At 34.7% G+C, this 24685-nt stretch overlaps 4 protein-coding genes across 5 annotated transcripts; 3 read left to right on the plus strand and 1 right to left on the minus strand.

The window, feature by feature from the left end:
• The first annotated feature begins 7269 nt into the window (after nucleotides 1-7269).
• On the plus strand, nucleotides 7270-8831 carry LOC108194633 (UPF0481 protein At3g47200). The gene has a single exon (XM_017361586.2). It carries the CDS (start codon nucleotides 7270-7272, stop codon nucleotides 8731-8733), a length of 1464 nt encoding a protein of 487 aa, XP_017217075.1. The 3' UTR covers nucleotides 8734-8831.
• A 624-nt stretch (nucleotides 8832-9455) lies between these two features.
• Nucleotides 9456-11858, plus strand: LOC108195376 (UPF0481 protein At3g47200). Its single transcript, XM_017362336.2, has 2 exons — nucleotides 9456-9571; nucleotides 10033-11858. The coding sequence occupies exon 2, from the start codon at nucleotides 10045-10047 to the stop codon at nucleotides 11566-11568; it is 1524 nt and encodes a 507-aa protein (XP_017217825.1). The 5' UTR covers nucleotides 9456-9571; nucleotides 10033-10044; the 3' UTR covers nucleotides 11569-11858.
• A 1150-nt stretch (nucleotides 11859-13008) lies between these two features.
• LOC108196199 (UPF0481 protein At3g47200) lies at nucleotides 13009-15958 on the plus strand. Of its 2 annotated transcripts, none has more exons than XM_017363372.2 (2): nucleotides 13009-13377; nucleotides 14430-15958. In XM_017363372.2, exon 2 carries the CDS (start codon nucleotides 14462-14464, stop codon nucleotides 15770-15772), a length of 1311 nt encoding a protein of 436 aa, XP_017218861.1. In that variant the 5' UTR covers nucleotides 13009-13377; nucleotides 14430-14461; the 3' UTR covers nucleotides 15773-15958. The 2 variants fall into 2 exon arrangements, with proteins under 2 accessions (XP_017218861.1, XP_063937040.1); XM_064080970.1 differs by lacking the exon at nucleotides 13009-13377 and adding an exon at nucleotides 13446-13689.
• Nucleotides 15959-16056: 98 nt separating this feature from the next.
• LOC108196200 (plastid-lipid-associated protein 6, chloroplastic) lies at nucleotides 16057-20989 on the minus strand. Its single transcript, XM_017363373.2, has 4 exons — nucleotides 20637-20989; nucleotides 19630-19866; nucleotides 16637-16763; nucleotides 16057-16532 (listed from the first exon to the last, which is right to left on the minus strand). The coding sequence occupies exons 1-4, from the start codon at nucleotides 20919-20921 to the stop codon at nucleotides 16318-16320; spliced, it is 864 nt and encodes a 287-aa protein (XP_017218862.1). The 5' UTR covers nucleotides 20922-20989; the 3' UTR covers nucleotides 16057-16317.
• Between the last annotated feature and the right edge of the window lie 3696 nt (nucleotides 20990-24685).

Genomic DNA, 24685 nt, shown 5'->3' on the forward strand with positions numbered 1-24685 from the left:
ATTTCAAAGTCAACAACGAGAACAATAGGGAATATCATGAGTCGTTGAAATATTTGACCTCGGAGGAGTTGCTAGGAGAATTGAACGACATTTGTTCAAAATGGGAAACTCCACCCGAGATTGTTAGTGTTGACCCTAGGCCCGATTTTGAGAGTCATGTGGGTGAAACACCAACATTTGACTCATTGTTCCATCATTCGCATAGTGCCTTAGGAAGAGATGACACCGTTTCTTACATCGTTCCTGGTGATTTATCCTATGACCATAATTGCATAGTTTCGAATTTGCTTGATAATAAAGAAGCATTAAGTTGGTTTAGGAAGAACATTAGTGATACTTGTCCTATAGGGATGAACGATTGTCACATGCTAGAGAAAGTCTTTGTGCATAAAAATTTCCGAAAACATTTTGATTCTTTCTCGAAGCTTCCTCCCATATTTCCTTCCGGAATCGGCTAAAGTGGTTCCTTCTTCGAACCTTCCCTCGTCAAGTTCAGGTATGGGGAAGGAACTGTGTGCGTGTGTGGGTTGTTTAAGTGTTTCGTTCGTTAATAAAAATCCCCTTCATATCCATTTCAGGTATTTTTCTCTTTACTCTCTCATTTCAATTCTCTCTTTTGCATACAGTGAGGACAATGCATGGTTTAGGTATGGGGAGGGCTTTAGTGTATTTCTAAAAAAAATGAAAAAAACCTAAAAATTGAAAAAATTAGAAAAATCCAAAAATATAGATGTTTTAGCTAAGTTGTCTTTTCCTCACTTGAACTTTATGAGTAGTTGATGTTAGCATGTTTTCACAAAAGTATCTATATCTAGTGTCTTTTAGATAATTTGAACGTAGTTGAGTAAGGTTGTCTTTTTGAAACTTGTATCGACCGATTTGTACTTTAAATTCCAAGATGGCACACACTTTTGCACAAGACCTTTGATGGAGAGATTGTCTAGTGATATTATTCGATACCTGAGAGAGAATCCACATGTTGAAACAATGTCGAATCGAACCTTTGCGAATAAAAAAAAAGAGATAAAAAAAAGATAGAAAAAAAAAGGAAGAAAAGGAATAACTACTTCAATACCCATTGTTCTTTATAGATAAAATCTTTAGATAAATGGGCAAAAGTAGATTGGCTAGTCTCGTTTTGTGGCCTTTGTTACTCGAGTTATTAAGTCCGTCGGGGGATTATAAAACCTAGTGCCCTAAGACCGTTTGGTTTGGGAGTCACTGACCTAAAGCTCGCTACATGGGTAACATTGTTTGCCTAAGAAAACGGACAAAATAAAGTCAATGCAAAAAAAAGAGAGAGAAAAAAAAGAAAAAAGAATAAGAGTTTGTGAAGTTTGGCTAGATATTTGTTTCGATAGAGACTGGGTCAGTTCAAAATTGGTTGAAAAAGAGAAAGTGTTCTTAGACAATTAGGATCCATCAAAGGCCTTAAATTACTTACACTCCTTGGATTTCTAGTAAATCTTTGTGTCGATGCAAGTAGATTAGAGACAACTGTATCTTGATTATTAGTAGATGAGTCTTTAAGTCGTATTTTCCTTAAAAACGCTTTTTGTTTACACCAACGAAAGTAGAGTCGAGTCGAGTAGGTTGCTTGCTAGAATGTCTCGCAGATTGTATGGGTATATCTTCTGTAAACCCTTAGGAGACAAAACTCCTCTTGTAGAGATCGTCTACGAGTTTAACGGGTTGGTGAACCTAAAATCACCCGTCACGCCTACGAAAAGGAGCCTAGGAATCGCATCTAGTTTTCTTAGTTTATTTTCTTTTCTTTTGATTTTTACTCGAGGACGAGCAAAAGATAGGTATGGGGAAGTTTGATTAGTCCATATTTTTGCATATTTAAGTGCCTATTTTTGTTTATTTTCGTAGTATTAATCGCTTATTTATTTTATTTCAGGAAATTGTAGATAAATAAAGAAAGAAGAGAAAATGCAAGAAAAAGAAGAAAAGGTAAAGAAAAGAAGAAAAAAAGAGTTGGCAAGTAAGGGACACATGGAGGGCCACAATCTTCCCAACACACAAGGCACATGGATGGTCAAGATTGAGCCACCCTACCCCTAAACTCTAATTCTTTAGTTATAAATACCCCTTTTCTTTTACTTGTAATGACCAACCTAGCTACCTACCCACTTTTTCTACCTAGTCATTTCTATAGTTAGTATCTTAGATAGATTTACATTTTGCTAGCCCCAATTTCCTTTCCAAGCTTGTATACACTTTTTAATTTCTATGTAAATCTCTTTTAGCTTAATCTTGTATTGTATTTTTAATTTATGTTCTCCAAGTTGAATGACTTTTCTAAGTACCACCACATGCTTTTAAGCTTTTGGGAAATGAAGAATCAATAAACTTGTGATTAGTGTAGATCTCTTACATTTTAGTTTTAATTTTTGATAGAAACTTAAATTCTAGCACAAAATTAATTTGTGTTAGGGTTTTAAATTTTCAGATTCCAAGAGTTATAGTAATATAATTCGGCAGTTGAATTTTCCTTAACAATTTTTTTTGTTTTGGGTTCATGATTTATTAGATTTTTATCCTTTGTTTTAGCAAAAAGGTGAACACAAACACCAGTTTATTAATCTGCTGCTTCGTTTGACAAATAAACATATGAACACCCCTTCCCATGTTTCCTTTTATGTATAAAAACAAAACGAAAACCCCCTTCCTTCTTCCCTTTTTGATTATCTCTTGTTCTATGAATTACCGAGTTGCTTTAACTGTGTCACCGAGTCCCACTGAGTCGTTTTTGTTTCTGAGTTGTGTTGCTGTGTTTTTGATTTTCCGAGTCGCTGCGTTTGTTGGTTTTTCCGAGTTTACTGGTTTAAGATCGAGTCGCGTCTGTAGGTTCTGTGTCGAGTGTTGTTTCTAAGTCCGCACCAAGTCACCAGTATTTCAGCTGAGTTTTTCTTGAGTCTAGCAGCTGGGTCTGTTGTGGTTGCTTGCCTGGGTGTCGTTTTTATTTTCTGTTGCTGCGTTAATTTGAAGTTCTGGGTTTAGTGCTTTAGATTGTTGTAGCTGATGAACGAGTTGGTTCTGTTAAACCGAGTCTGCTCCGAGTCACCAAACCGAGTCGATTAGTTCTTATCAATGCTTGAGTTTGTTTCCGAGTTTGTAGCTGGGGTCGTGTTTGTTTTCTGTGAATTTGCTAGAATGTCGAGTTGTCTTTGCTGCGTTTGAGTCGATTCTCTGATTGCTGCGAGCCATTTTTTGTTTCGCTCTTGTTTCCGAGTCATGGTTTTGGTCGAGTTCTGTAATCTGTTGGGTTTTGTTTCGATAGTTTAAGATTGATTAGTTTTGAGTTTGAGTTGTCTTTTGTTTTCTGAGTTTAAGTCTGCTGGTTGTAGTGTGTAATAGTTTTATTGCTGAGTCGAGTGAGTTGATACACTTGGTTTGTTGTTTGTGTGGTGGGTTGCTTGCTTAGAATTCGGTTTCTTGGAATCGCTAGTCTACTGAGTCCAGATTGTTTATTGGGTTCTTCTGAGTCAAGTTTTTGGTTTGTTCGGTTTCGTTTGTATTGTTTTTATGTGGAGTAATAGCTGTTTAAGTATCATGCGGTAATGATAGTTTAAAAGTTTAAGCTTTTGGTTTCTATGAATACAGTTGGCTAGTTTAATTCTAAAAGAAATCTTGTTCAAATTTTCTCAATTAATTTTAACTTTTAAATCTTGAATTTGTAAGTTCAAATTTTAGCTTAACTTTAGATTAATTTCTATATTTCTCAATCTTCAATTAATTGTTCTAACCCGCCTAGATTAAATAATAATAGGTAGCGAAAAATAATTTTAATCTCTGTGGATCGAATCATAAATATTAAAACGGTGATCATGCGTTTGCGATTATTTTTAAAATCTCTTCTCGAGCACATCACTATTCATTCTAAACTTCTTGTGCAGTGGTCACATAGCTTAATCCATCGCTAATTTCATCAGTAACAGAATTTAGAATCCAAGTTATAACCATATCATTTGCACGTTCCCATTGAGCACACAACAAGGAAGTATCCTCAGGTTTCGGATAGGTTCCATGAACAAGACTAAACTTGTTTCTAGCATTCAGTGCAATTCGCATAGATCGACTCCAAGGAGCATAGTTATCAGGACCGGTAAGTTTCTTAGCAATCAAGATCAGACCAGGATGATCATGATTGTGCAAATACAGCGGATGTGTATTATCAAGACTAGAGGGAGAATCCTCTGTACGATTATCACCATGAGGATTTTCACCTCGAGCATTACTGGACTCTACATTACTAGTAAGCACATTCACAAAGCTAGCTCTACTCATGATAATGATTCTCAAACCAATCACAAGATCAACAAAACTAGATGACAAATTGAGTCACAAATTGAGTATTGAAAGACTCAATTGACATGAAATTCACGAAAAACTCCAAATCTAGGGTTTCGCAAACAGAAATGGCGACTACGATCTCAATCGCAGCACATAAAACGACGATGCAGAAATGGTATCTTTCTATCTTTTTCAAAATATCAAAATCAAATCAGAATTTGTATTCTATACGTCTAGCGGGCATAAGCATAATGAATACTCCTTTTTTTTTGAATATATACAATTACTCTTTTTATTTGAAAAAAGAAAATAATTCAATAATAAAAAGTCATACGACATCTACAGATATAATCGAAATTGAACAAACGCAGAATCATATCGTCGTTCAATTGTTCCTTCTTCGGTAGGCAACGAAGCGATTTTTCGAAGAGATATGTACATGTTGTAATACTCTCAATATTGTTTTGAGCAATTGACCATAAATGCATCACCATACAAACCTTTATCACTGAATCAACATCATGAAAATCCCGCAGATCTGTAATCCCCGATATGATGAATACACAAAATCCAAACAAGAACCAAACTAAGGAGAGACCAAACAAAACCCAAATAAATTGGGAACTTATTGAACAAAACAAGAGATTAACTAATAATAATAAAAGAAGACAAGATTGGGGATTTCAATCGGTGAAAGCCGATAAAAGCCCCTCAGATAAAAGAGACGGCGGCTACTTCAAAGTCGGAGAGAAATTAGTTTGAACGATTATTCTTTTTTAGTTCTTATTTCAATCTCTACAAAAAAGAAAAATAGTACTGTTAGTTAATCGCACAAATTTCTTTGTAGCAGGAATTGTGCAGATGATATAGCTGTTGTACACTATCAGCAATTTTGAAGGAAATTATTATTCATTCGGGTCTAATAATCATCGATATAGTAGTTATATAAAGGTGAAGGGAGGGGTGTGTAGGTGCCCCCTCTCAGTTAGCCCCGCTTAATTTTTTTATTTTTTTAAAATTTTTGAATGAAAAATAAAAATTATTTTTTAGTTTCGGATATATTAGAAATAAATTTGAGAACTATCTTTTTCAAAATATCAAAAAAATCTTTATTTTATTTTATAAATATTAATTTTGAATTATTAACATAATTTTTATAGGCCACCGCAACTGGGCAGCTTCTCAACTGCTTAAGTAGTTTATAAAGAGAAATTAACGAAAACCTAGTTCGACAATTCTGCAAGGCTCTGGTTATAAAAGTCATAGACACGACCTTGTCACGCATGCAGTGAGAAAGTTGCGTTCAAAAAAGATTCATTCTTCAGCATTCCGCTGGGCATCCAGGTTCGCTCTTTTCATGTAATTATTTGATTAAAATCAGAGAAAAATAGCTTATTGCAGTACATTTATCTGTTTGATTGTCAAATAATTAGTCCTCAATCAGTAATTTCTTTTTCTGTCCGTGCAATGGTTACGTGTCAGCCTAGCTGCTACAATGTATTTCTATCTCTCCGTCCTTCAGTGGTAGTGGAGATGTTGATGATTGATTCAGAGAATGGTTAATAATAGCCGGCTTAATTTCAGCTTTATTATACAACCTTACCTAATCTTCGTAGTTCAGAAATTCCGAACTAGCTTCTTTATTCGTGGTAAACGGTGGAAATCATGGCTCTGTTTGGGGATTAGCGGTTAACGGTTAGCTGTTAGCGGATTGAATTAGCGGATTGAATTAGATGTTTTGACTAGCTGATTGAATTAGATGTTTTGACTAGCGGATTGGATTAGCTGTTTCACGTAAAACTGTTTGGTAAATAGGTGATTGGTTAGCTTCTCCTGACACAAATCAAAACCTCTGATCCAAAAAGCTCCTCAAAGTAGCTTTTTTAAAATTAGCCTTTTGGATCCAAACCTCTATTTCAATCCGCTAACTACCAAACACTAAAATTAGCGAATTCTAGTAGTCAAACCTCTAAACCACCTCAACCCTCTAATTTTTGCTCAAATCTCTAACTTCCAAACATGGCCCATATCTTTAGTAGATAGGATAGGAGCAGTACTAGGTGCAGATAATTGTGTATATCATTATGTACAAAAATTTATACACAATTATGTACATCAAGCTTTTCCCCTGGGACGTGACAGTTGTGAATTAGATGCTCACACACTTTATTTTGGGGGTGGGGTGGGGTGGGGGGGGGGGGGGAATGTAATTATATCAATTTCTGTGAAAAAAGCGACTTAGTGAAAAATAGACGATAATATTATTGAAACTATAATATTGGAAGTGTTGTAAAATCCAAAGTGCAACTATACAAATGCACTATAAATCTTATTTATTTGAATTTTAACCCATGCCATTAGTAAAATTTAACAGAAATGCAAAAATTAACAAAAATCTTGAAATTTAGTATTGCAAATGTCGATTTTTGAGTACAATATTACAAATATGGTAAAGTCCAATATTTAGTTACACAAAATGCACTTTTCTCTATTTATTTTTGTTTCTTTGAGTTATACCGTTTATTATACGACGGCTTCTCAAATATTGTGGGTGTTTGTGGGGAGTTTTTATGCTCGGCTTCTGGAGTTATAAGTTAGAAGCACTTATTCGTACTTTTTGTTTAATAAGTCGAGAAGTACTTATAAAAAGTAGGAATAACTTTTTTTTTTACGGCTTCTACTTGTTTTCCAAACACTTTAATCACTTATAAGTCTAAACTTACTTCTAACTCTACTTCATTTTTTTACTTTAAGCAAGAAGCACTTATTTTAAGCTCACTCAAACGGCCCCATTATAAATCATGCTTATATTGTTAACACTCAACAGCAGATGATAGAGTAAGGAAATTAAGATGAGCTTGACTCTACACGATGTGCCTCAAGATATAATAGTAATAGTATAAACTTCTATTGCAATGAATGATATCTGCTTTTTCTGTGTTTTTGGTGTAATACCATAAGAAAAAGAGAATGGAGAACGTAAATGTGGAACCTAGTAACAACGACACTCGCATAGACATAGTAGAAGACACCATTCAAGAAAAACCGAGTGAAGATGATTCCATTAATCCAACAGAATTGGTCATACAAAATATCGAATCATCTTTGAACGAGGAACTAGCTGCAGTCCCTGATGCATATGGAGGTTTTATTTACAAAATCTCTGAAAAATATAGAAAACTCAGAGAGGAATCGTATACACCTCGTGTAGTTTCTGTAGGGCCAATTCACCATGGAAAGAGTCACCTGCAACCCATGGAAGGCTACAAATTAAGATGCCTGAAATACTTTCTAGAATATTTTGAAATTACCATGAGGGATTTGAGTAAGTATGCCACTTCCATGGAAAGTTCAGTCCGTGCCTGCTACGAACACTTCAGCTTTAAGGCGGAAGAGTTTTCCAAGATGATACTGCTAGATGGCATTTTTCTTATTCAGCTCTTTGTATATAAGGCTGGGGAAAGCGAAAGTCCATGGAAGGAAAGAGATATAATGCATGATATGCTATTACTTGAGAATCAACTTCCTCTGTTTTTTGTTGCCGGACTATTACGCATTTCGGATCCTGATCATCATAAAAAGGAGTCTTACGAAGATCCATCGGCTCATGTTCAAGATACTTTTGAAGATTCTTCCGACCAGTTTCAGGAAACTTCGACTGACAATTATAAGGAGACTTTTGAACAATTAGACGGCTATTTTCAGGAGACTTTTCTTATATGTGCGTTCGAGTATTTCAAGGATGTGGGGATCACAAGAAGATTGACTTTTTCACCAGATTGTAAAGGAGCATGGCATCTGGTTCATTTCCTGGCAATCATTCATGTACCTTCGAGTGGAATACCACGGGAGTCCTCATCCAAAGGTAGATTGGAATACAACAGAAGTGCTAGTGAGTTGCGGAAAGCTGGGGTCCGTTTCAAATATGAGATGGGAGGATTTTTTGAAGTATCATTTGATAAAAAGGCCGGGCTGCTAAAAATGCCCCAGTTGACAGTAAATGATACAACTGAAGCATTTTTCCGCAATCTGATAGCATTTGAACAATGTGAGAACGACGTCAAGTTCATAACCAGCTACATAATCTTCATGGACAGCCTTATAAATACAGTGGAAGATGTGGAATTGCTGGTTAAACATGAAATCATTAACAATTTGCTTGGTGAAGATCAGCTAGTAGCTGACCTTTTCAACAATCTGCACAAGGAGGTAATAGAGGATCAGAGGAAATTCTGTTTTGCAGATATCTGTGAGAATCTGGATGAGTACAGCAAAGATTGTTTTCACCAGTGGAAGTCCAGCTGGTTCAAGTGGAAATTAATACTGAAAAACGACTACTTCAGCAATCCATGGTCCGTCGTCTCTTTCATAGCCGCGCTTATCGTAATCATCCTCACTATTGTACAAACTGTGTGTTCTATATTAGGATTATAGCATTCATTTAACAAATGTACAATATTGACATTCGGTTCGATATGGCACTAGTACAAATATAGGAAAAGAAACCACAAATAAAAAATCTTCTGACTTGAATAAGTGGTCTCTTAATTAATCAATGGAAGCTCATTTTTTTAAAGAGTGGTCTCTTATAATGGAAGAGAAAGAAGCCTTCTTTTTTTTTTTTTTGCCGGAAGGAAGCCTCTTTTATTAAATAGATGATTCTTTTTATAACATACCTCTTTTCCTTCAGAAGAGGTATTTTATAATCAAAGACAAAAAAACTTCTTTTCTTTTCTTAAATAGATGATTCTTCTTTTCTTTCAGAACAGGTCTTTAAGACAAAGAATCTCACATTTTCATATTTTAATTCATATAAGCATGACATTACCTGGATCAATGTAAACGTTCAATTTTATGATAACTAGACTTGCTAAAATGGTTACATTATGACTAAAACTCTATCTAGTGATTGAGGATACAAATATACAATTATTATGAAAATGATGAATGAATATCATAAAAATTAAAAACCCAACTTCTTGCATGCATGTGATCCATGCCGTGGGTACGGCTAGTGTAGACTGTAGTAAGCTTCAAGTCTTTGGTTTTAATCTTTTTCTAAACCTGGCAAAGGATCGGATTCTTGCTTTCTCACGACGATCTTAAGTAAATAAAGAAGAATTATTGCAATTTTCGTATATATAGATGTGAAGAGGCAAACAGCTCTAGTATAACACATACCATTCAACCTGATAACAGTAGGCTTACCCAAAATCCCACGAACTTCAGTTCCTGAATTTTCCATTGTGCGGAGCTGGTGCGTGCATTTCAGGTACAAATCATATATATTATTGTATTGTCCATGTTTTGAAATAGCGAAAGGAAGGGTTAGAAGACTAGCTTTTCTCTCGCATAATTAAAAAGGCTTGCGATCCTGGGTTAACCTTGTGTTTAATATTTTTAGTTTCCATATTTCTCTGTGTCATTATTTAAATTTTTAGTTGCACTTTTGTTGTTTACATATGAGTATATTGGACCGGTCACAACATATTAACAGATTGTGTGAATATTGTTCGAGGCATGAGGTCAGGTAATTCTAAACACTACATTAATTATGGCCATTTACCACGGGTTTTTTCCGCCTTTATCATTTACGACGGAAATTTTCCGTCGTTTTCCCGTCATAAATGCCCTGAATTGTTGTAGTGAAATTATTTCAACTAAAATTCAGGCTCACTCTTTTGTCTGTAATGTATACATTTTTGGGTTTCATTGTATCGTTTTGCGCTTCAGAAAAGAGAGAAGATGACCAATTTGAATAAGGAAAGCAACCACCAAATTCACATAGATGTAGACACAAACAACAAAGAATTCGACGAGAAATCAGAAGGCCAGAGTTTAAAATCTTCTTTGGAGAAGGAACTAAAAGCAATCAAAAAACATTACGGTTTTATCTACAAAGTTTCTGAGAAATACAGGAATATAAAAGAAGAATCTTACACGCCTTGTGTAGTCTCAATCGGGCCACTTCACCACGGAAAGAGCCATTTGCAAGCCATGGAAGGTTGCAAATTAAGATGCCTGAAACAATTGTTAGATGAGTATAAGTCTGAAACCGACTTGAAGAAGTTAAGTGACTTTGCAAATGACCAGGAAACTATGGTCCGTGCCTGCTACCAAGATTTCAAGGCCAAAGAATTTTCTAAGATGATTCTACTGGATGGCATTTTTATTATTACGCTCTTTTTACAGGATAATCCGCGTCTGAGAAAAGTAGCTAAGCACGTGTCGACAACATTGTCTGACAACTCATGGATGGCAAGTGATGTAAAGCATGATATGCTCTTAGTTGAGAATCAGCTTCCTTTCTTTTTTATTGAAAGCTTGTTAGAGCAATTGGATTATCGTCCTCCCTTTCCTCTCGAAAACATTTTTAACTATTTCAAGGATGTGGGGATTACGGGCAGGCTGGAGGATAAAATACCTGAAAATGAAAATCCACCATTACATCTAGTTGATTTCTTGCTTATTCTTCACACACCAGCTTCCTCTGTCCCGGAGCCAGGGCAATCACGCGATGAGCAATCTCCATCTCCGACTGACATGAATCCAGGGCGATCACGCGATGACCAAACTCTGTTTGGGCGTCGATATTCAAGACTATTAAATCTCTATCGGAGGAGAACCTCAATTCCAGCAGATGTGGAACCAATGCAGTCACACAAATTTCAATTCACAAAAAGTACTAGTGAGCTACGACAAGCTGGGGTGTGCTTCGATACACTATCGTCCAAAGAATTATTGAAGGTATCATTTAACAAAATCACCGGACAGCTAAAACTCCCCCAATTGACAGTAACTGACACAACTGAAACATTGTTCCGAAATCTAATAGCATTTGAACAAAGTCAGCACCAGAAATACATAGCCAGCTATATCATCTTCATCGACGGCCTTATCAACACCGACATGGATGTGAAACTGCTAGTTAAGCACGGTATCATTGATAACAAACTCGGTGAAAATCAGCTGGTAGCAGACATGTTCAACAATCTACACAAGGAAGTGATAAAGGACAGGAGACACTTCTATTTCGCTGATGTTTGTAATGATCTGAACGAGTACAGCAAAGACTTTTTTCATCAGTTTCGGTCGAGTTGTTTCAAGTGGAAGTTGATCTTGAGGAACAAGTACTTCAACAATCCATGGTCCGCCATCTCTTTTATAGCTGCAACTATATTAGTGGTCCTTGCTATTATACAAACCGCGTGCGCCGTAGCAGAACTCAAGGATCAGATGAACAATTCTCCTCCTAGGAGTTCTGTTTAACTTTTGTAATCCGTATGCTTGCTCTTTTTCAGCATATAAATTTAACAAACCACTCCAGTGTTTAGTTAGGCATTGTTGGAGATGCTCTGAGCGTTTCGGTTTTACATATGTTGCACTGTATTTTTTTTTTTTTTTGAATATGAGAATAAATCTCAACGAGGGGCTCCGGCAAGATCTTGACCGAAGAGTTCCTTTCATTCAAGAAAGTTTATCATCTAACCTTCGGATATGTTACACTGTATTTTGTGTGTTAATAATTACACCATTTTCATACTTTTGCACGGATGATACATATATCCTTGTTATCTGCTTTTAGCATTTATACAATCTTTTTTTTTTTTTTTTGAATAATCACTTATACAATCTTATGAATCATTTTTAGTGTTGATGTAACACTGCAATAGAAGAAACACGAAGCAATGTAAATATCTTTACATTTACATATCCTAATGATGGACGGAGCTCATAGATGGGTCGGACCTAAAATTGGTATAATAAAGATGAACATTGATGCATGATTTTTGAAGTCGATCATATTTTGATTATCTCATTATAGTTGAGATCATATGAGATTTGGTTAATGCTCGAATTAAAATTAATTAAATTAAAATGAAATATTTTATATAAGCTAATTACATAAAAAATATAATTTAAATTGAAAGCCCGTGCCTCACATGGGTTTTTACGCTAGATATATAGCTCAAATATCGTTCATTTATTTTTATTTTATATTTTCAATTTTTTCTCAATTATTTATGTTTATCTTCTCTTGAAAAAAGTATTACAAATGATTTTAATCTATAACTTATATAATTGGGTCAACCACTTTATTCATTTTAAAATCTTTCATTGCTTTACAAAAGCTCATGTCCAACACGTAAATGGGAAACTGAAAAATTGACTGTGGAGGAGGAGGATTTTTATATTCATTTTTATTATTCTAAAATTTGAGAATTAACCCCAACTAATGACCTGATTACCATCGATTAGTGGCTACTTCCTCCGTTTCCCTAACTTATACTCCTTCCGTCCCATTTAATTCTATACACTTTCTTTTTTGGGATGTCTCATCCAATTCTATACATTTCAAAACTTTCCCAATATAGCAACATTTTATAATATAAAAATCCCACCAACCACTACTTTCAACTATTTTTTCAAAGTTATCAATTATATATTGATGAGTCCCACTACTTTACTCACTTTTCTTTCTCTTTCTATTTCAGAGGGACGGAGGGAGTATATACATAGGGAACTCCTATAAATATTCCTCTAAAGTATGGTTAGGTAACTTAATTTTTTAAAATTTTTTTTTTTCCTGAATAAAAGCTTTTATTAGGAATTTTTTTTTTAAATATAACTACATTTTATAATAACATAAATAAAAAGAAATTGTATAAAATTAAACGGGACGGAGTAATAATGCTATTAAACGATCAAAGTCCGTGCGGTGGAACTTGGAAGTTAGTGGAAGCAGCGGAATACCCTGTTCTTAATCTGTATCACCAATTTGGTGATTCTTTGTGCTTGTTTAATAGACTTGCCCAGTCTGCTTTCTCAAGAAACCATCGCCCAATGGGCTAATGACAAGCTAATTGCAGCTTGAAAGCATGTTGATAAGTTGTCCAAAACAACGTGGTCATATGTCGGAGTATTTTATTCACTGCAAGTTGCAATAGACGAAAAGTCATTCAGTTCAAGTCAACGCCTGATGTAAAGAATGCTCATACATATGCTGGTTTTGTATGATTAGCTCAACTCAACTTGGTCTTCTCCTGCTTCTTCTTGATTCAGATTCATCCTCTCCAGGTACTTCTTCTCTCCATTATTATCACTCTTACTGCACTGCAATTGCTTTATATGTTCACATCCTTTACATTTCTTACAATTATCTCTGGTATGCTAAGAGAAGTGCGTAATCGAGTTATCTGTTGATTGGCTTATGATGCTAGCTATCTCGAGATTTTGCCTTTTGTGTATGAGTTATTGGTATTTATGCTCAAGATTCAGTTACTGGAATAGTAATTGAAGGGCAGTAGCTTTATTTGTGGGGTATACCGAGCTTTACAAGGATTCGTCTGAGCTTGATCATATTACCATAAATAACTATCTTTGTGAGAGGTAGAATGCTCTCTGCACCTCTAATGTCGTCACGTTATTACTTTTTATTCAGTTCTAGATGTTGTTATTCTTCAAGTTTAAGCTTTTAATCTCTGGATTATGTGTTACTAAACAGACAATGAGGCGTATTTTGTGAGCTTGCACTACAAGTTATAAATTTTAGTGATTATCCTAATTCTTAAGCACGATTTGTTTTTTAAGTTACTCCTGACATTCACCTGTCATTTCTCTTGTTCACCAGAATTTGGGGATAAATATTGCAAATATATAAATGTTAATAACTATTAAGTCTGGCTTGAAGTATGCGTTAGATGTTATATTCCTGTAGTCAGGAGGGGATTCTTATGCCCCTTTTGCCAGTTAGCTCAATACTAATTGGTCTGCTACATTTTATTTGGATCCATCAAAAATTAGGATGGCACCCATAAAAGAAATTGTGGAAAATCTTTCTTGTGCAAATGATAGAAATTAGTATGTCTTTAGAATTAGTGATCAGTTGAAATAAAATGTATACTATATGATAGTTCTGGTAATATGACTCAATTATGTGTTCATGTAACATGAAAACTATTCAAGGACGAGAAGTAATAAAAGAGTGATATAGTGTATATTATTATCTGCTTTTGCACTTTTGTTGTTGTACTGACTAGTATATGACTGCCTCTGAAAACATTATGGATCCTGCTTATCTTGTTAAGTGAAGATGATCAAGTGTGCCTTGTGTGTGCTTCTCTGTGCAGTTATTGGTTTTTAAAAGAGAAAGAAAATTAGGATGGACTCTACTCCAATTCCAAATGAAGGCAATCAAGAAGTTCGCATTGATGTGGTTGAAAGGTTAAAATCTTCCATGACTAAAGAGCTAGCTACATTGGCTAATGATTCATATACAGTTTGTATTTACCGAGTTTCTGAGAAATTTAGAAAATCAAAAGAAGAAGCTTACACACCTCGTGTTGTCTCAATTGGACCTCTTCACCATGGTAAGAGTCATTTGCAAGCAATGGAAGCATACAAATTAAGATACCTGGAAAACTTTATTTCTAAGTTTGGAATTGGCATAGATAAGTTGGTTACGTATGCATATAAGAGGGAGGATCAAGTTCGTGGCTGTTATGAAGATGCCTCTAAGTTTGAGTCAGAAGAGTTCTGCAAAATGATTCTGTTAGATGGCATTTTTGTTGTCCAGCTGTTTGTGAAGAACCTCATACATATGAGAGATCCTGGTGATATGTTATTTGAAAACCTCTGGATGGCTAGTGATCTCATGCACGACATGTTATTACTTGAAAATCAGCTTCCTCTAAATTTTATCGTAGGACTATACGAGTTTATGGATGGTACTCGAGTTCAGCAGAAGTCCTTTTATGACCTTTCACTTGATTATTTCAAGACAGTGGGAAATACAACAAAATTAAAGTCGACATTTGATTGTGAACGTTCCAGGCATCTAGTTGAGTTCTTGGTTATTCTTCACAGGCCTACATCTAACAAGCAACCACTGCCATTGGGCACTGGCAAGTGCGAATATACCAGAAGTGCTAGTAAGTTACATGCTGCTGGGGTGCATTTTAGTGTTGGGACCGGAGAATTGTTTGAAGTATCATTTGATATAAAAGGCGGGGGACTAAAACTTCCGCGCATAACAGTGAATGAGAAAACTGAAACATTTTTCCGGAATCTGATAGCATATGAACAGTGTGGGCACTATGAGAAGTACATAACAAGTTATGTAATCTTCATGGACAGCCTTATAAACACGGCTGAGGATGTGGAACTGCTAGTTTCCAATAAAATCATTGAGAATTTGCTAGGCGAAGATCAGCAAGTAGCTGACCTATTTAACAATCTTCACAAGGAAGTAATCGAGGAGCAAAGAGACTTCTATTTTGCTGATATTTGCAACGAACTTAATGCCTACAGCAAAGATTACATTCACGAGTGGAAGTCTTCATGGTTCAAGTGGAGGTTGATCTTGAAAGATGATTACTTTAGCAATCCATGGTCTTTCGTTGCTTTCATGGCTGCCTCTGCCGTGATAGTCCTCACAGTAATACAAACTGTGTGCTCTTTAGTGGGTCTATAGCACTGATTAATCTTTTGTTTGCTCCTTCCTGAAGTTTGTGAGTTTTCCTTGATTATTGTTTATACTTTTGTGTGATTCTAAAGTTTTTCAACGTGTGGCATATTTCATATACATGATTCTTGTATATTACAGATTTACATCACTTGTAACACAGCTTGATTATTATATATTCTCCTTCACTTTTAACTTTCAAATGTAAAACCTGCAGCTTTGTAAAAAGTATAGCCACTTTAGGTGTATTTCAACTTTTGAATTGAACTCCAGTCTCCAGCAACAATCAGTACTTCATAAAACTCAAAACTTGATCATCATTATAATTCGAATAAAGCTGCTTAACCTCTTTCAACATAGGTATTGCACTAGAGTTACAGAGATTGAGCATAATTCAAGTTCACATGTTTATTAAAGACCGTGTAACTATGGGTTGCCTTCAGCAGGTGTCTCGCAGTTTCTACATACATGAAGAGGATTGCAGAGAAGTGGTGGAGCAATATAGTACAATCAATCACAAAGTTTTAGCAATGTAGTATAATAATTGCTGAGACTCATGAGATTACAAAAACTCTTAACTCGCCTCTATCTCCCCTCGTGATTCTGATATCAGAGTCGAGGTAAGTAACATCGAAGTCACCACTACCTCGATTAGTTGAAGGCCTTAATGCATCTGGTAGTTGAGGTATTTCTAGGGGCGGTATCTGTGATAAGTTCCCAGTTGTCTTTACTGTTGTTTTCTCGAAGACAATCTTAACAGAAGAAGTTCCTTTTCCAGTAGAAAGAACAAGTTATAAATACAATATTTATAAAACGCAGCATAAGGTAGCACTCCTACACGCTTTAAAAAAACAAATTACTGAATAAACAAACCTGTCAGTTCGAACTTGTGAGCTAATGTGGCAGTCACTTCCACAGGTGGAATAGGCCATGGAGCACCCAACTCGAGTTCCACGATGTTATCGAAGTCTTTGCTTAATATGTCAATACGCTGGAATACCTGAATCACGTTCCATTATATAAACACGATAAAACATTAATTTAACAACTCCAAGATGAAGTTAATGAATTTGCTGCAGATCTTCATTTCACGAAGAAGCATTCAATAACATTTGCTATAGAAGCTAGAGCATAATTTTAACTACTGGTTGGTTTTTGACATGACAAAATGTAGTATTCCAGACTTAAGTTGGTGTAAAAGTTATTATGCATGAAGATGTCTCGCTGAATCAATCTCTTATTTATCATATCACCTTCATATTCCTGCTTCCAGGCTAATACCTTGAACTAGCTTTGTAAGTAGTCAAAACATGGTGACGTTCTATATTTATAGCTAAAACATATTACTCTAGTCTCCACCTTTTCCACCGGGGGGTTTTCCCTTATGGTTGCACAATAATATTTTTCAGGGTTCCGTAAGTAAACATATCTAGAAATACTTAAAGGTGTCACCTTGTCAGCAAAGTATCAGTCATGCATATGAGAATATGAATATATAATAATTTTACATTGGGGGAGGAGGAAGAGGGCTTACAAATTTTGCTGGCAGAGAGTCAGAGACTAAGCTTTTCTGGACATGAGTTTGATGTTAGAAACTCAAAAATCGGTTTAGATGGTGGAGGACAGGAATACCCTGTTCTTAATCTGTACACCTGTGGGTGTTAATAAAATCTAGGACAAGACCTCTCTTAAGAGTGTTACAGATTTAGTTATCCTTTGTAAGCTTATTTAACTACACTTGCCGACTGTTTTTTCTCAGTAGAGCATCACCAAATGGCCCAAGGACAAGGTGATTGCAGATTTATAGTCTCTCACTGAGATTTCACAAATGCTACAGTATCAAGTAATGTTTTCTCCTCGACAACGATACAGCATAGCACTTTGTCTGAGACCAGAGAAGAGCATTAGATCTTATGTACTACTTTAAGGAATGGGAGGTGAAATTGGAAAATAAAAATTCCCTTGTAAGAGTTTCTAGAGATTGGTTGTGAATTTAAAATTTTGTTGTAGATAGTGGAGGTCTGGAATATGTTCCTAGTTTGTATGCTTGTAGTTGTGGTATTTAAATAGATTCTTAATAAAGAACTTTAATAATTTTGTGAGCTTGTTTGACTAGAGCTGCCTAGGCTGCTTTCTCAAGAAAGTGTCACCAATGACAAACGGCCAAAGGACAAGCTCATTGTAGCTTTATAGACTGATACAGACTCCACAAATTCTTCAGTTTTGAGTGATGTCTTACCCTATACAACTATACAGCATAGTACTGCATCCAAGACCGAGATGAGCAACAAGGAATGGGTGATGAGCACTTTGTTTTACAGTAAAAATTGGCAAATTAACAAATACCCTTGTATAATTGTTAGATTAATTTGAGGAAAACCAAGTTTTTCTAGAGATGGGAATGAGATTAAAATCTGAAAAACTGTTTCAGATTGTGGACAGGAATGCCCAGTTCCTAATTTGTATGCTTTTGGGTATTTGATAAAATCTTGGACAAGACCTCTTCTAAAAGTGTTATGATTTTTTTATTTTTTGAACTTCTTCAATAGAGTTGCCGAGGCTGTGTTCTTGAGAGAGTTTAGCTAAACAGCCTCAAGACAGCTTGATAGTAGACTTATAATCCTTCACTACAACTTCAGAAATTCTACAGCTGAAGTGATGATTTCTCTTAGGCAACTATACAGCATACTACTATGTCCAGTACCCAAATGGAGTCTTAGATCTTTCACATGTACTCAGGGGCGGAGGCACACTTGGGGCAGTGGGGGTACTTGCCCCAGTAGCCTGTCAGTAGTTTAATCATTTCTGCTATATAAATATTAAATAGTATAACTTTGCTCCCATGGTTGAGGCATTGGTCTCTACCAGGAGTGGGAGGGTTGCCAGCTGCATTTAATTTTTTGACCCCATGCTTGTTCTCAGCAGCCCCAGTTAGTTCATTCCGGTTCAAATCTCCCTGTTTTAGCTATTTGCAGATTGTATCCTATAAAATTTTGCCTCTAAAAAGCGGTTTTTTTGTGTGTTGTTTGCCCCCACTTAACTAAATTCCTAGATCCGTCCCTGCATGTACTACGAAGACTCGTTGGAGTACAAGGGCATTCTATAAAATTGTAAAGACTAAACTTTCTGGAGAAGTAATGTGTGGATTAGATATGGCAATAAAAGCTATGAAGGTCAATAATCTTATATTCTGTACCCATGTGCATTCCTCATGTATGTCTTCTGCGTCCACTCTTTTGTTGTCTATTACAGGTTCAATATGTGTTTGCAGAAGAAAAAGATAAGCACTTGGGAACACAGATTGTCAAAGTTGGCAATATGATTCGGAAAAAAAAGGAAATTCTCAATGGTACCCTTTTGCTTTTGATTTTTTCAAGTGGTGCCTTTTCGTATTTTCGAATTATAAGTGGTACCCTTATATGTTAAGTTTCGTACGTATAATACCCTCCCGTCCCCCAAACATTAGTCAAACGATAAATTATAAGGATACCACATGTAGAAGTCAAAAACATAATGGTATTTGTTGAAAAAGTTAATAGCACAAGCATAGAATAAAGAATACTCTTAAAACAATTTTTGAAATTTTAAACTACATGTGTTCATGACTTTTATGATTATATTTTTAAACACAGTAGATTGTATGGGTATTGGAAGTGCGAAAAATTTGAGGTTTAAATGGCTGATTACGTAATTTGCTTAAATTTTAACATTTAGTTAACGGAATGGCATGCTATACGTGAAACTTAGAATACAATGGTACCACCGATAAGCCATAAATAAAAAAGACACCATTTAGAAAAGTCAAAAGTAAAAGGCTACCATTGAGAATATCCCAAAAAATAACAACTCTGTATATCAGAAAATACCTGGCCAAGAGTTATAGGGAGCAACCGTCCAGTGGGTGGCCCAGGACGGCTTCCGCCTAGAGTGCGAGAAGAAAAAGCACTGCTATATATCAGTTTCCATCTTCCTTGCAGCTTGTCAAGATCCACAGAGAGATCTACAGGCCCTCCAGCTTCTTCAATCTCCTTTGCGATAACATCTGCTTTTTGTAGATCATCTTCAGTTGCAGCAAGACCTTTATTAAGCCCAGAAACAGTACTCTGAAAGCTTTGCAAATGCACCCTTTGTATCAAATAACATATATTAAAATAGAATATGTACTATAAGACATTATTTGCATTTCCAAAGAAGCACTACAAATGCATCAGTGAGAACTGAGAAACATCACCAAAAATATGTCGAACTTTAAAAATTCAGCTAAGGGTGAGTGAGCTTGTCAGTTTTAGCTTTCGGTTTGTCTAGAACAAATACGTTTTTGGACGAAAAAACTGGGGTGCGATATGCAATTATGTCTAATTAATATAACAACAATAGAATCAGTCTTTTTATTTTGCAAATTTATTAAATGATTCCAATGTATAGTTATTGTTAAGTCATTCCAGTTTGTAGGGAGTGATAGTCTGCCTGTATAAATTTACAAACTAACCAGACATTTTCTCGGTTATTTTTACATATACTATGTGCCCAATGAGAACATAACATGCAACTCTGATTTCCTCAGCCAGTTCCAATGAAATAGATTGCAACGGGAACACAAAGTCTTATAAAATGTAATTTCTCTTGGCGCGATCCAGACAGAACCTTCAACTAAATTATGTGATTAGGCGGTAGTAAACAAATAACATGGCAACCCTCATTAACATATAACTCTACAACAAAATTCAATCAAGAAACAAGAAGCGCATATATAAAGAAACAACCATAAATCAATTTGCATAATCTGTTTTAGCAAGCACTTCATCAAACACCTAACAAATACACACACAAACACATGTATATAATAATCATTATTTGAGTTGTTAGCTCTTACCAACAATTTGATCTTCAGTGACCCAATAAGCTCAGCCTTGGACTTGTCATCAAGCTTAGGAGTAGGAGGTGGTTCCACAGCTGAAACCTCATCAAGACCTGACTTGCAAATGCTTCTTTTCTTGGGATAAAACAAGACCCTCTTGGGAAATACTTGAAAATCAAGATTTTTATGACTTGGGCTGTTGAAATGTAAACATGGGACGTCACAAGTAGAATAAGCTGATGATGGTGAAGATTGAGAGTTGCTAAAGAGTGGGACTGTGCACTGAATTACAGAAGCCATGGTTTTGCTAATACTGCAGCTTTGAAATTATGTGCAAGGATAATGCAAATCCTAGTAATCTAGTACTCCCTCTGTTCTTTTTTATATGACGCTTTACTTTTTGCACACGTCTCAATGTGCTTTAATCGAATCTTTAAAAATATTATTTTTTAAATAAAAGTAGGTAAAAGATAGTTTAATTAAAAAAAAATTAAAAAAATAATATGTTTAAATGCCCAGTCAAAACTCATTAAGATGTGTGCAAAAAGTCAAGCGTAATAAGGGAGAATAGACTTGATATGATATGAAATTTGATTTTTGGGTGGTGGTGGATTTATTGCAGAGTCACCTAACTCAGAAGCACTAAACTACCGGTCTACCACTGCTTTTTGGTCAACGCAATCCTCAACTGGACACCAGTTACGAATGAATCGGGTTTAAAAATGAGTTTTATATCAAATTGACCATCTATTATGTCAAAATATTTCACTTTACCCACTCATTTCACCGGGACTCATTTATGCCACTGTAAATCAAATATATATCATTTTACTCACATCACTTTTCATACATCTTTACTTAATCATTTGTTAAAAATTAATCGTTTATTTTTTTTTACTACAAAACCACTTCGAGTACTTTCATAATTGTCTCTAGTATTTATCAAATTAATTTGGGAATTTATAAAGCAACATAGCAAGGGTGATCACATAAATATATATTTTTAACTATATATTTTTTAACTACATAGCTATGTTGCTTTGAGAATTCCCAAATTATTTTGATAAATACTAGAGAGAATTATGAAAGTACTCAAAGTGGTTTCGTAGTAAAAAGTTAAATGGTTAATTTTTGATAAATGATTAAGTAAAGAGGTATGAATAATGAGGTGGGTAAAATGATATATATTTGGTTAACAGTGGCCTAAATGAATCCCCAATGAGATGGGTGGATCAAGTGAGATATTTTGACATAATGGGTGGCCAGTTTGATATAAAACCCGTTTAAAAATGGGTGCGTCGGCTCGGTTTTGCGCTTGTTCCCGTTTTTTAGGCCACTTATTTCAGTTTACAAAAGACTTTTTTTTTCACAATATATGACTCAGTATAAAAAATTGTATCATAATACAAAAATACCTGTTAGGAGTTCTTTTCGTTCAAAAAAATTTACCATCTAACTCTTGGACATTCGAGATGACCAAAGACACTTAGTGCTTGTTTGGTATCATCAGGGAAGTAGATTCCTACGATAATATTTACTTCCTATCTTTTTTGAATACCACGGAAGTACCACATAACTGTTTGGTTGACACGTGAGATATTATACTTTCCCATATTGTTTGTTTGTATTTAAAAGATAATATAATTTAATAATTATAGTATCTTTTATTATAATTAAATGATAAATATTATTACTTGATAAAAATAATAATTATACAAAATTATATGAACTTTAAAAATAAATCCAAATTATTTGGCAATTAAAATAGTCCATATAGACCGATAATTTTCAGGGTTTCAATGAGAGTCGACCCCCTCTCTCTCCCTTCTCTCCTCTCATCCGCCGTCTCCTCTTCCCCTTTGCCTATGCTCATCTAAATAATAATAATCATATTAGGAGATCTATTTTCTCTTACCTATTATTTTCTTTTTCATTTTTCCTTCAATAATCTTCACCTTTGGGTGAGAATCTTGCATTCATCTTTTGGGTGTTTATATGTCTCTCCTTTTGGAGTGGTTTGTGTCTCTCCTTTTGGAGTGTGTCGCATGTTTTAGTATGTTCTGGTGTGTTTCGTTTTGTTACTTTGGTCCTTTGAGAGTGATTCAATTGGTGTCTTGGGAGATCCGGAAAGTTCGTATCAAGGCTGGGGCGGTGATGATTATTACAAGAGCTTACCTTTCACAACAGAATATTGTTCATTTTTTTAGTATTCCATTTACGACATGTCTATAGCTGGTATCCGGCAAGCAGATAGCTAGGGTGAAGTTTCTCCAACCTCAGTTTATGCACTTGGGATTTATGAACACTGGGTTATCAATGGTTGTTATGTGTTAAGGTCAATTGTGATACTACTGTTTTCAGGGATGTCGGTGCGATTTGGATTGATTTGGATGTCTTTGGTTTCATTCTTAGATTCAAGAATTTTTAAAATTCTATTTGTTAAACTGTCAGGAAACAAATATGTTGTTTTTTCCACCTGTTTGTATCGCCAGTTGAGGGTTGTCCCAGCATGGTTTTGTTCTGATTAATGCAATCTCCTATATTTATTTGGCAAAAAAAAATAGTCCATATTGATAATTACACAATGAAAAAAACTTAATTAATAGAATTATTATTTTATTTTATATAAAATTTGTATATAAAGTTGTTAAATAAATTAATTATTCAAACTTATTCCTAACTATAGATTAGATTATATTTATAAAATTTTGACAAAATAATATTATTAATGTATTATTATTTTCCCAATACTTTTTATTGAATTAAAATAACATATTCAATGATTTAATGAAGAAAAATAATTTAGCAATAATATTTTGAGTTACATATAATAATAATAATAGTAATAATAATAATAATAGTAATAATAATAATAATAATAATAATAATAATAATAATAATGAAATAACAACAATAATAATCTTTTATATATGTGTCAATATATATAGTAGAATATTTTATATATTTTTACTAGCATATTGTACAAAAATTAACTTTACAAAACTACTGGATGTGTGAGTGACCGAGGGGGGAGTGGGTAAGTGACTTCGCACGTTTTACAGCTATTAGAAGTTCCCAGCAACTTAAACTTCACGTGTTTTTGGTAAACCAAACAACTGGATGGATCCTTACCATAATAACTTACTGTATACCAAACGACCTCTTAGATAATAAAGTTTTAACATTCGATAAGAAAACACCCATAAAAAGTCCCGTTGTCATTCTGAAAAATGGCCCCAAATCTCAAATATTCTTGAAGTAATGCCCAAAATAATAAAATTGGAAAAAATGACCCAAATACCAGTGAGTGACGCCTGATAATCCAGCGATTTTAATCCTGGGATGAAAAACTCTAAATCATGTAGGATTTTGCTGTTTTAACCCAGCAAAACGCTACACCATGTATCGTCTATCATGGTTAACCTAATTAGACGCTACATCATGTATCGTTCTAATTAGGGTTAACCTAATTAAACGCTACACGATGTAGAGTTCTGTTAGGATAACCTAACAGAACGCTAAACGATGTAGCGTTTTTGGTAAATAACCAAAACGTTACACCAGTAACGTGACTAAATGGTATTTGGATGCTATTTTTCTAGATCCTAATATTTAGGGCATTAATGATGGATATAGTGATAGTCAGGCTCAACACCCTATCATTCTTCCATTCCACTCGCGTACCGTGAGAAATACAATACAGAAAAGAACACAATAACTTCATAAAGACAATAAAATAATAAAACTATCTAAAACGATTGAGAAAAAGAGTCAACAAACTCATAATTAAAAGGAAAAAAGTTATGAATGTAATATAATTTTTAAAAAAATAAGGAAAGTATAATCAAAACTAATATAAAACAAATCATTAAAACAATCTGCACCAAAAAGATATTAAGATCTCTTTGGTTAGAAACCTTAAAAATAATACATAATAAAATATAAATCTCACCCGAAAATAACTGACACTTAATATTAATAAATATAAAATAAACAAGAATATATAATCGAACTTAAAAACATATCTAAGATATATCTACACAAATATAAGACAAAATGTTGGG

This window comes from Daucus carota, chromosome 7, assembly GCF_001625215.2.
Source record: "Daucus carota subsp. sativus chromosome 7, DH1 v3.0, whole genome shotgun sequence".
NCBI lineage: Eukaryota > Viridiplantae > Streptophyta > Magnoliopsida > Apiales > Apiaceae > Daucus > Daucus carota.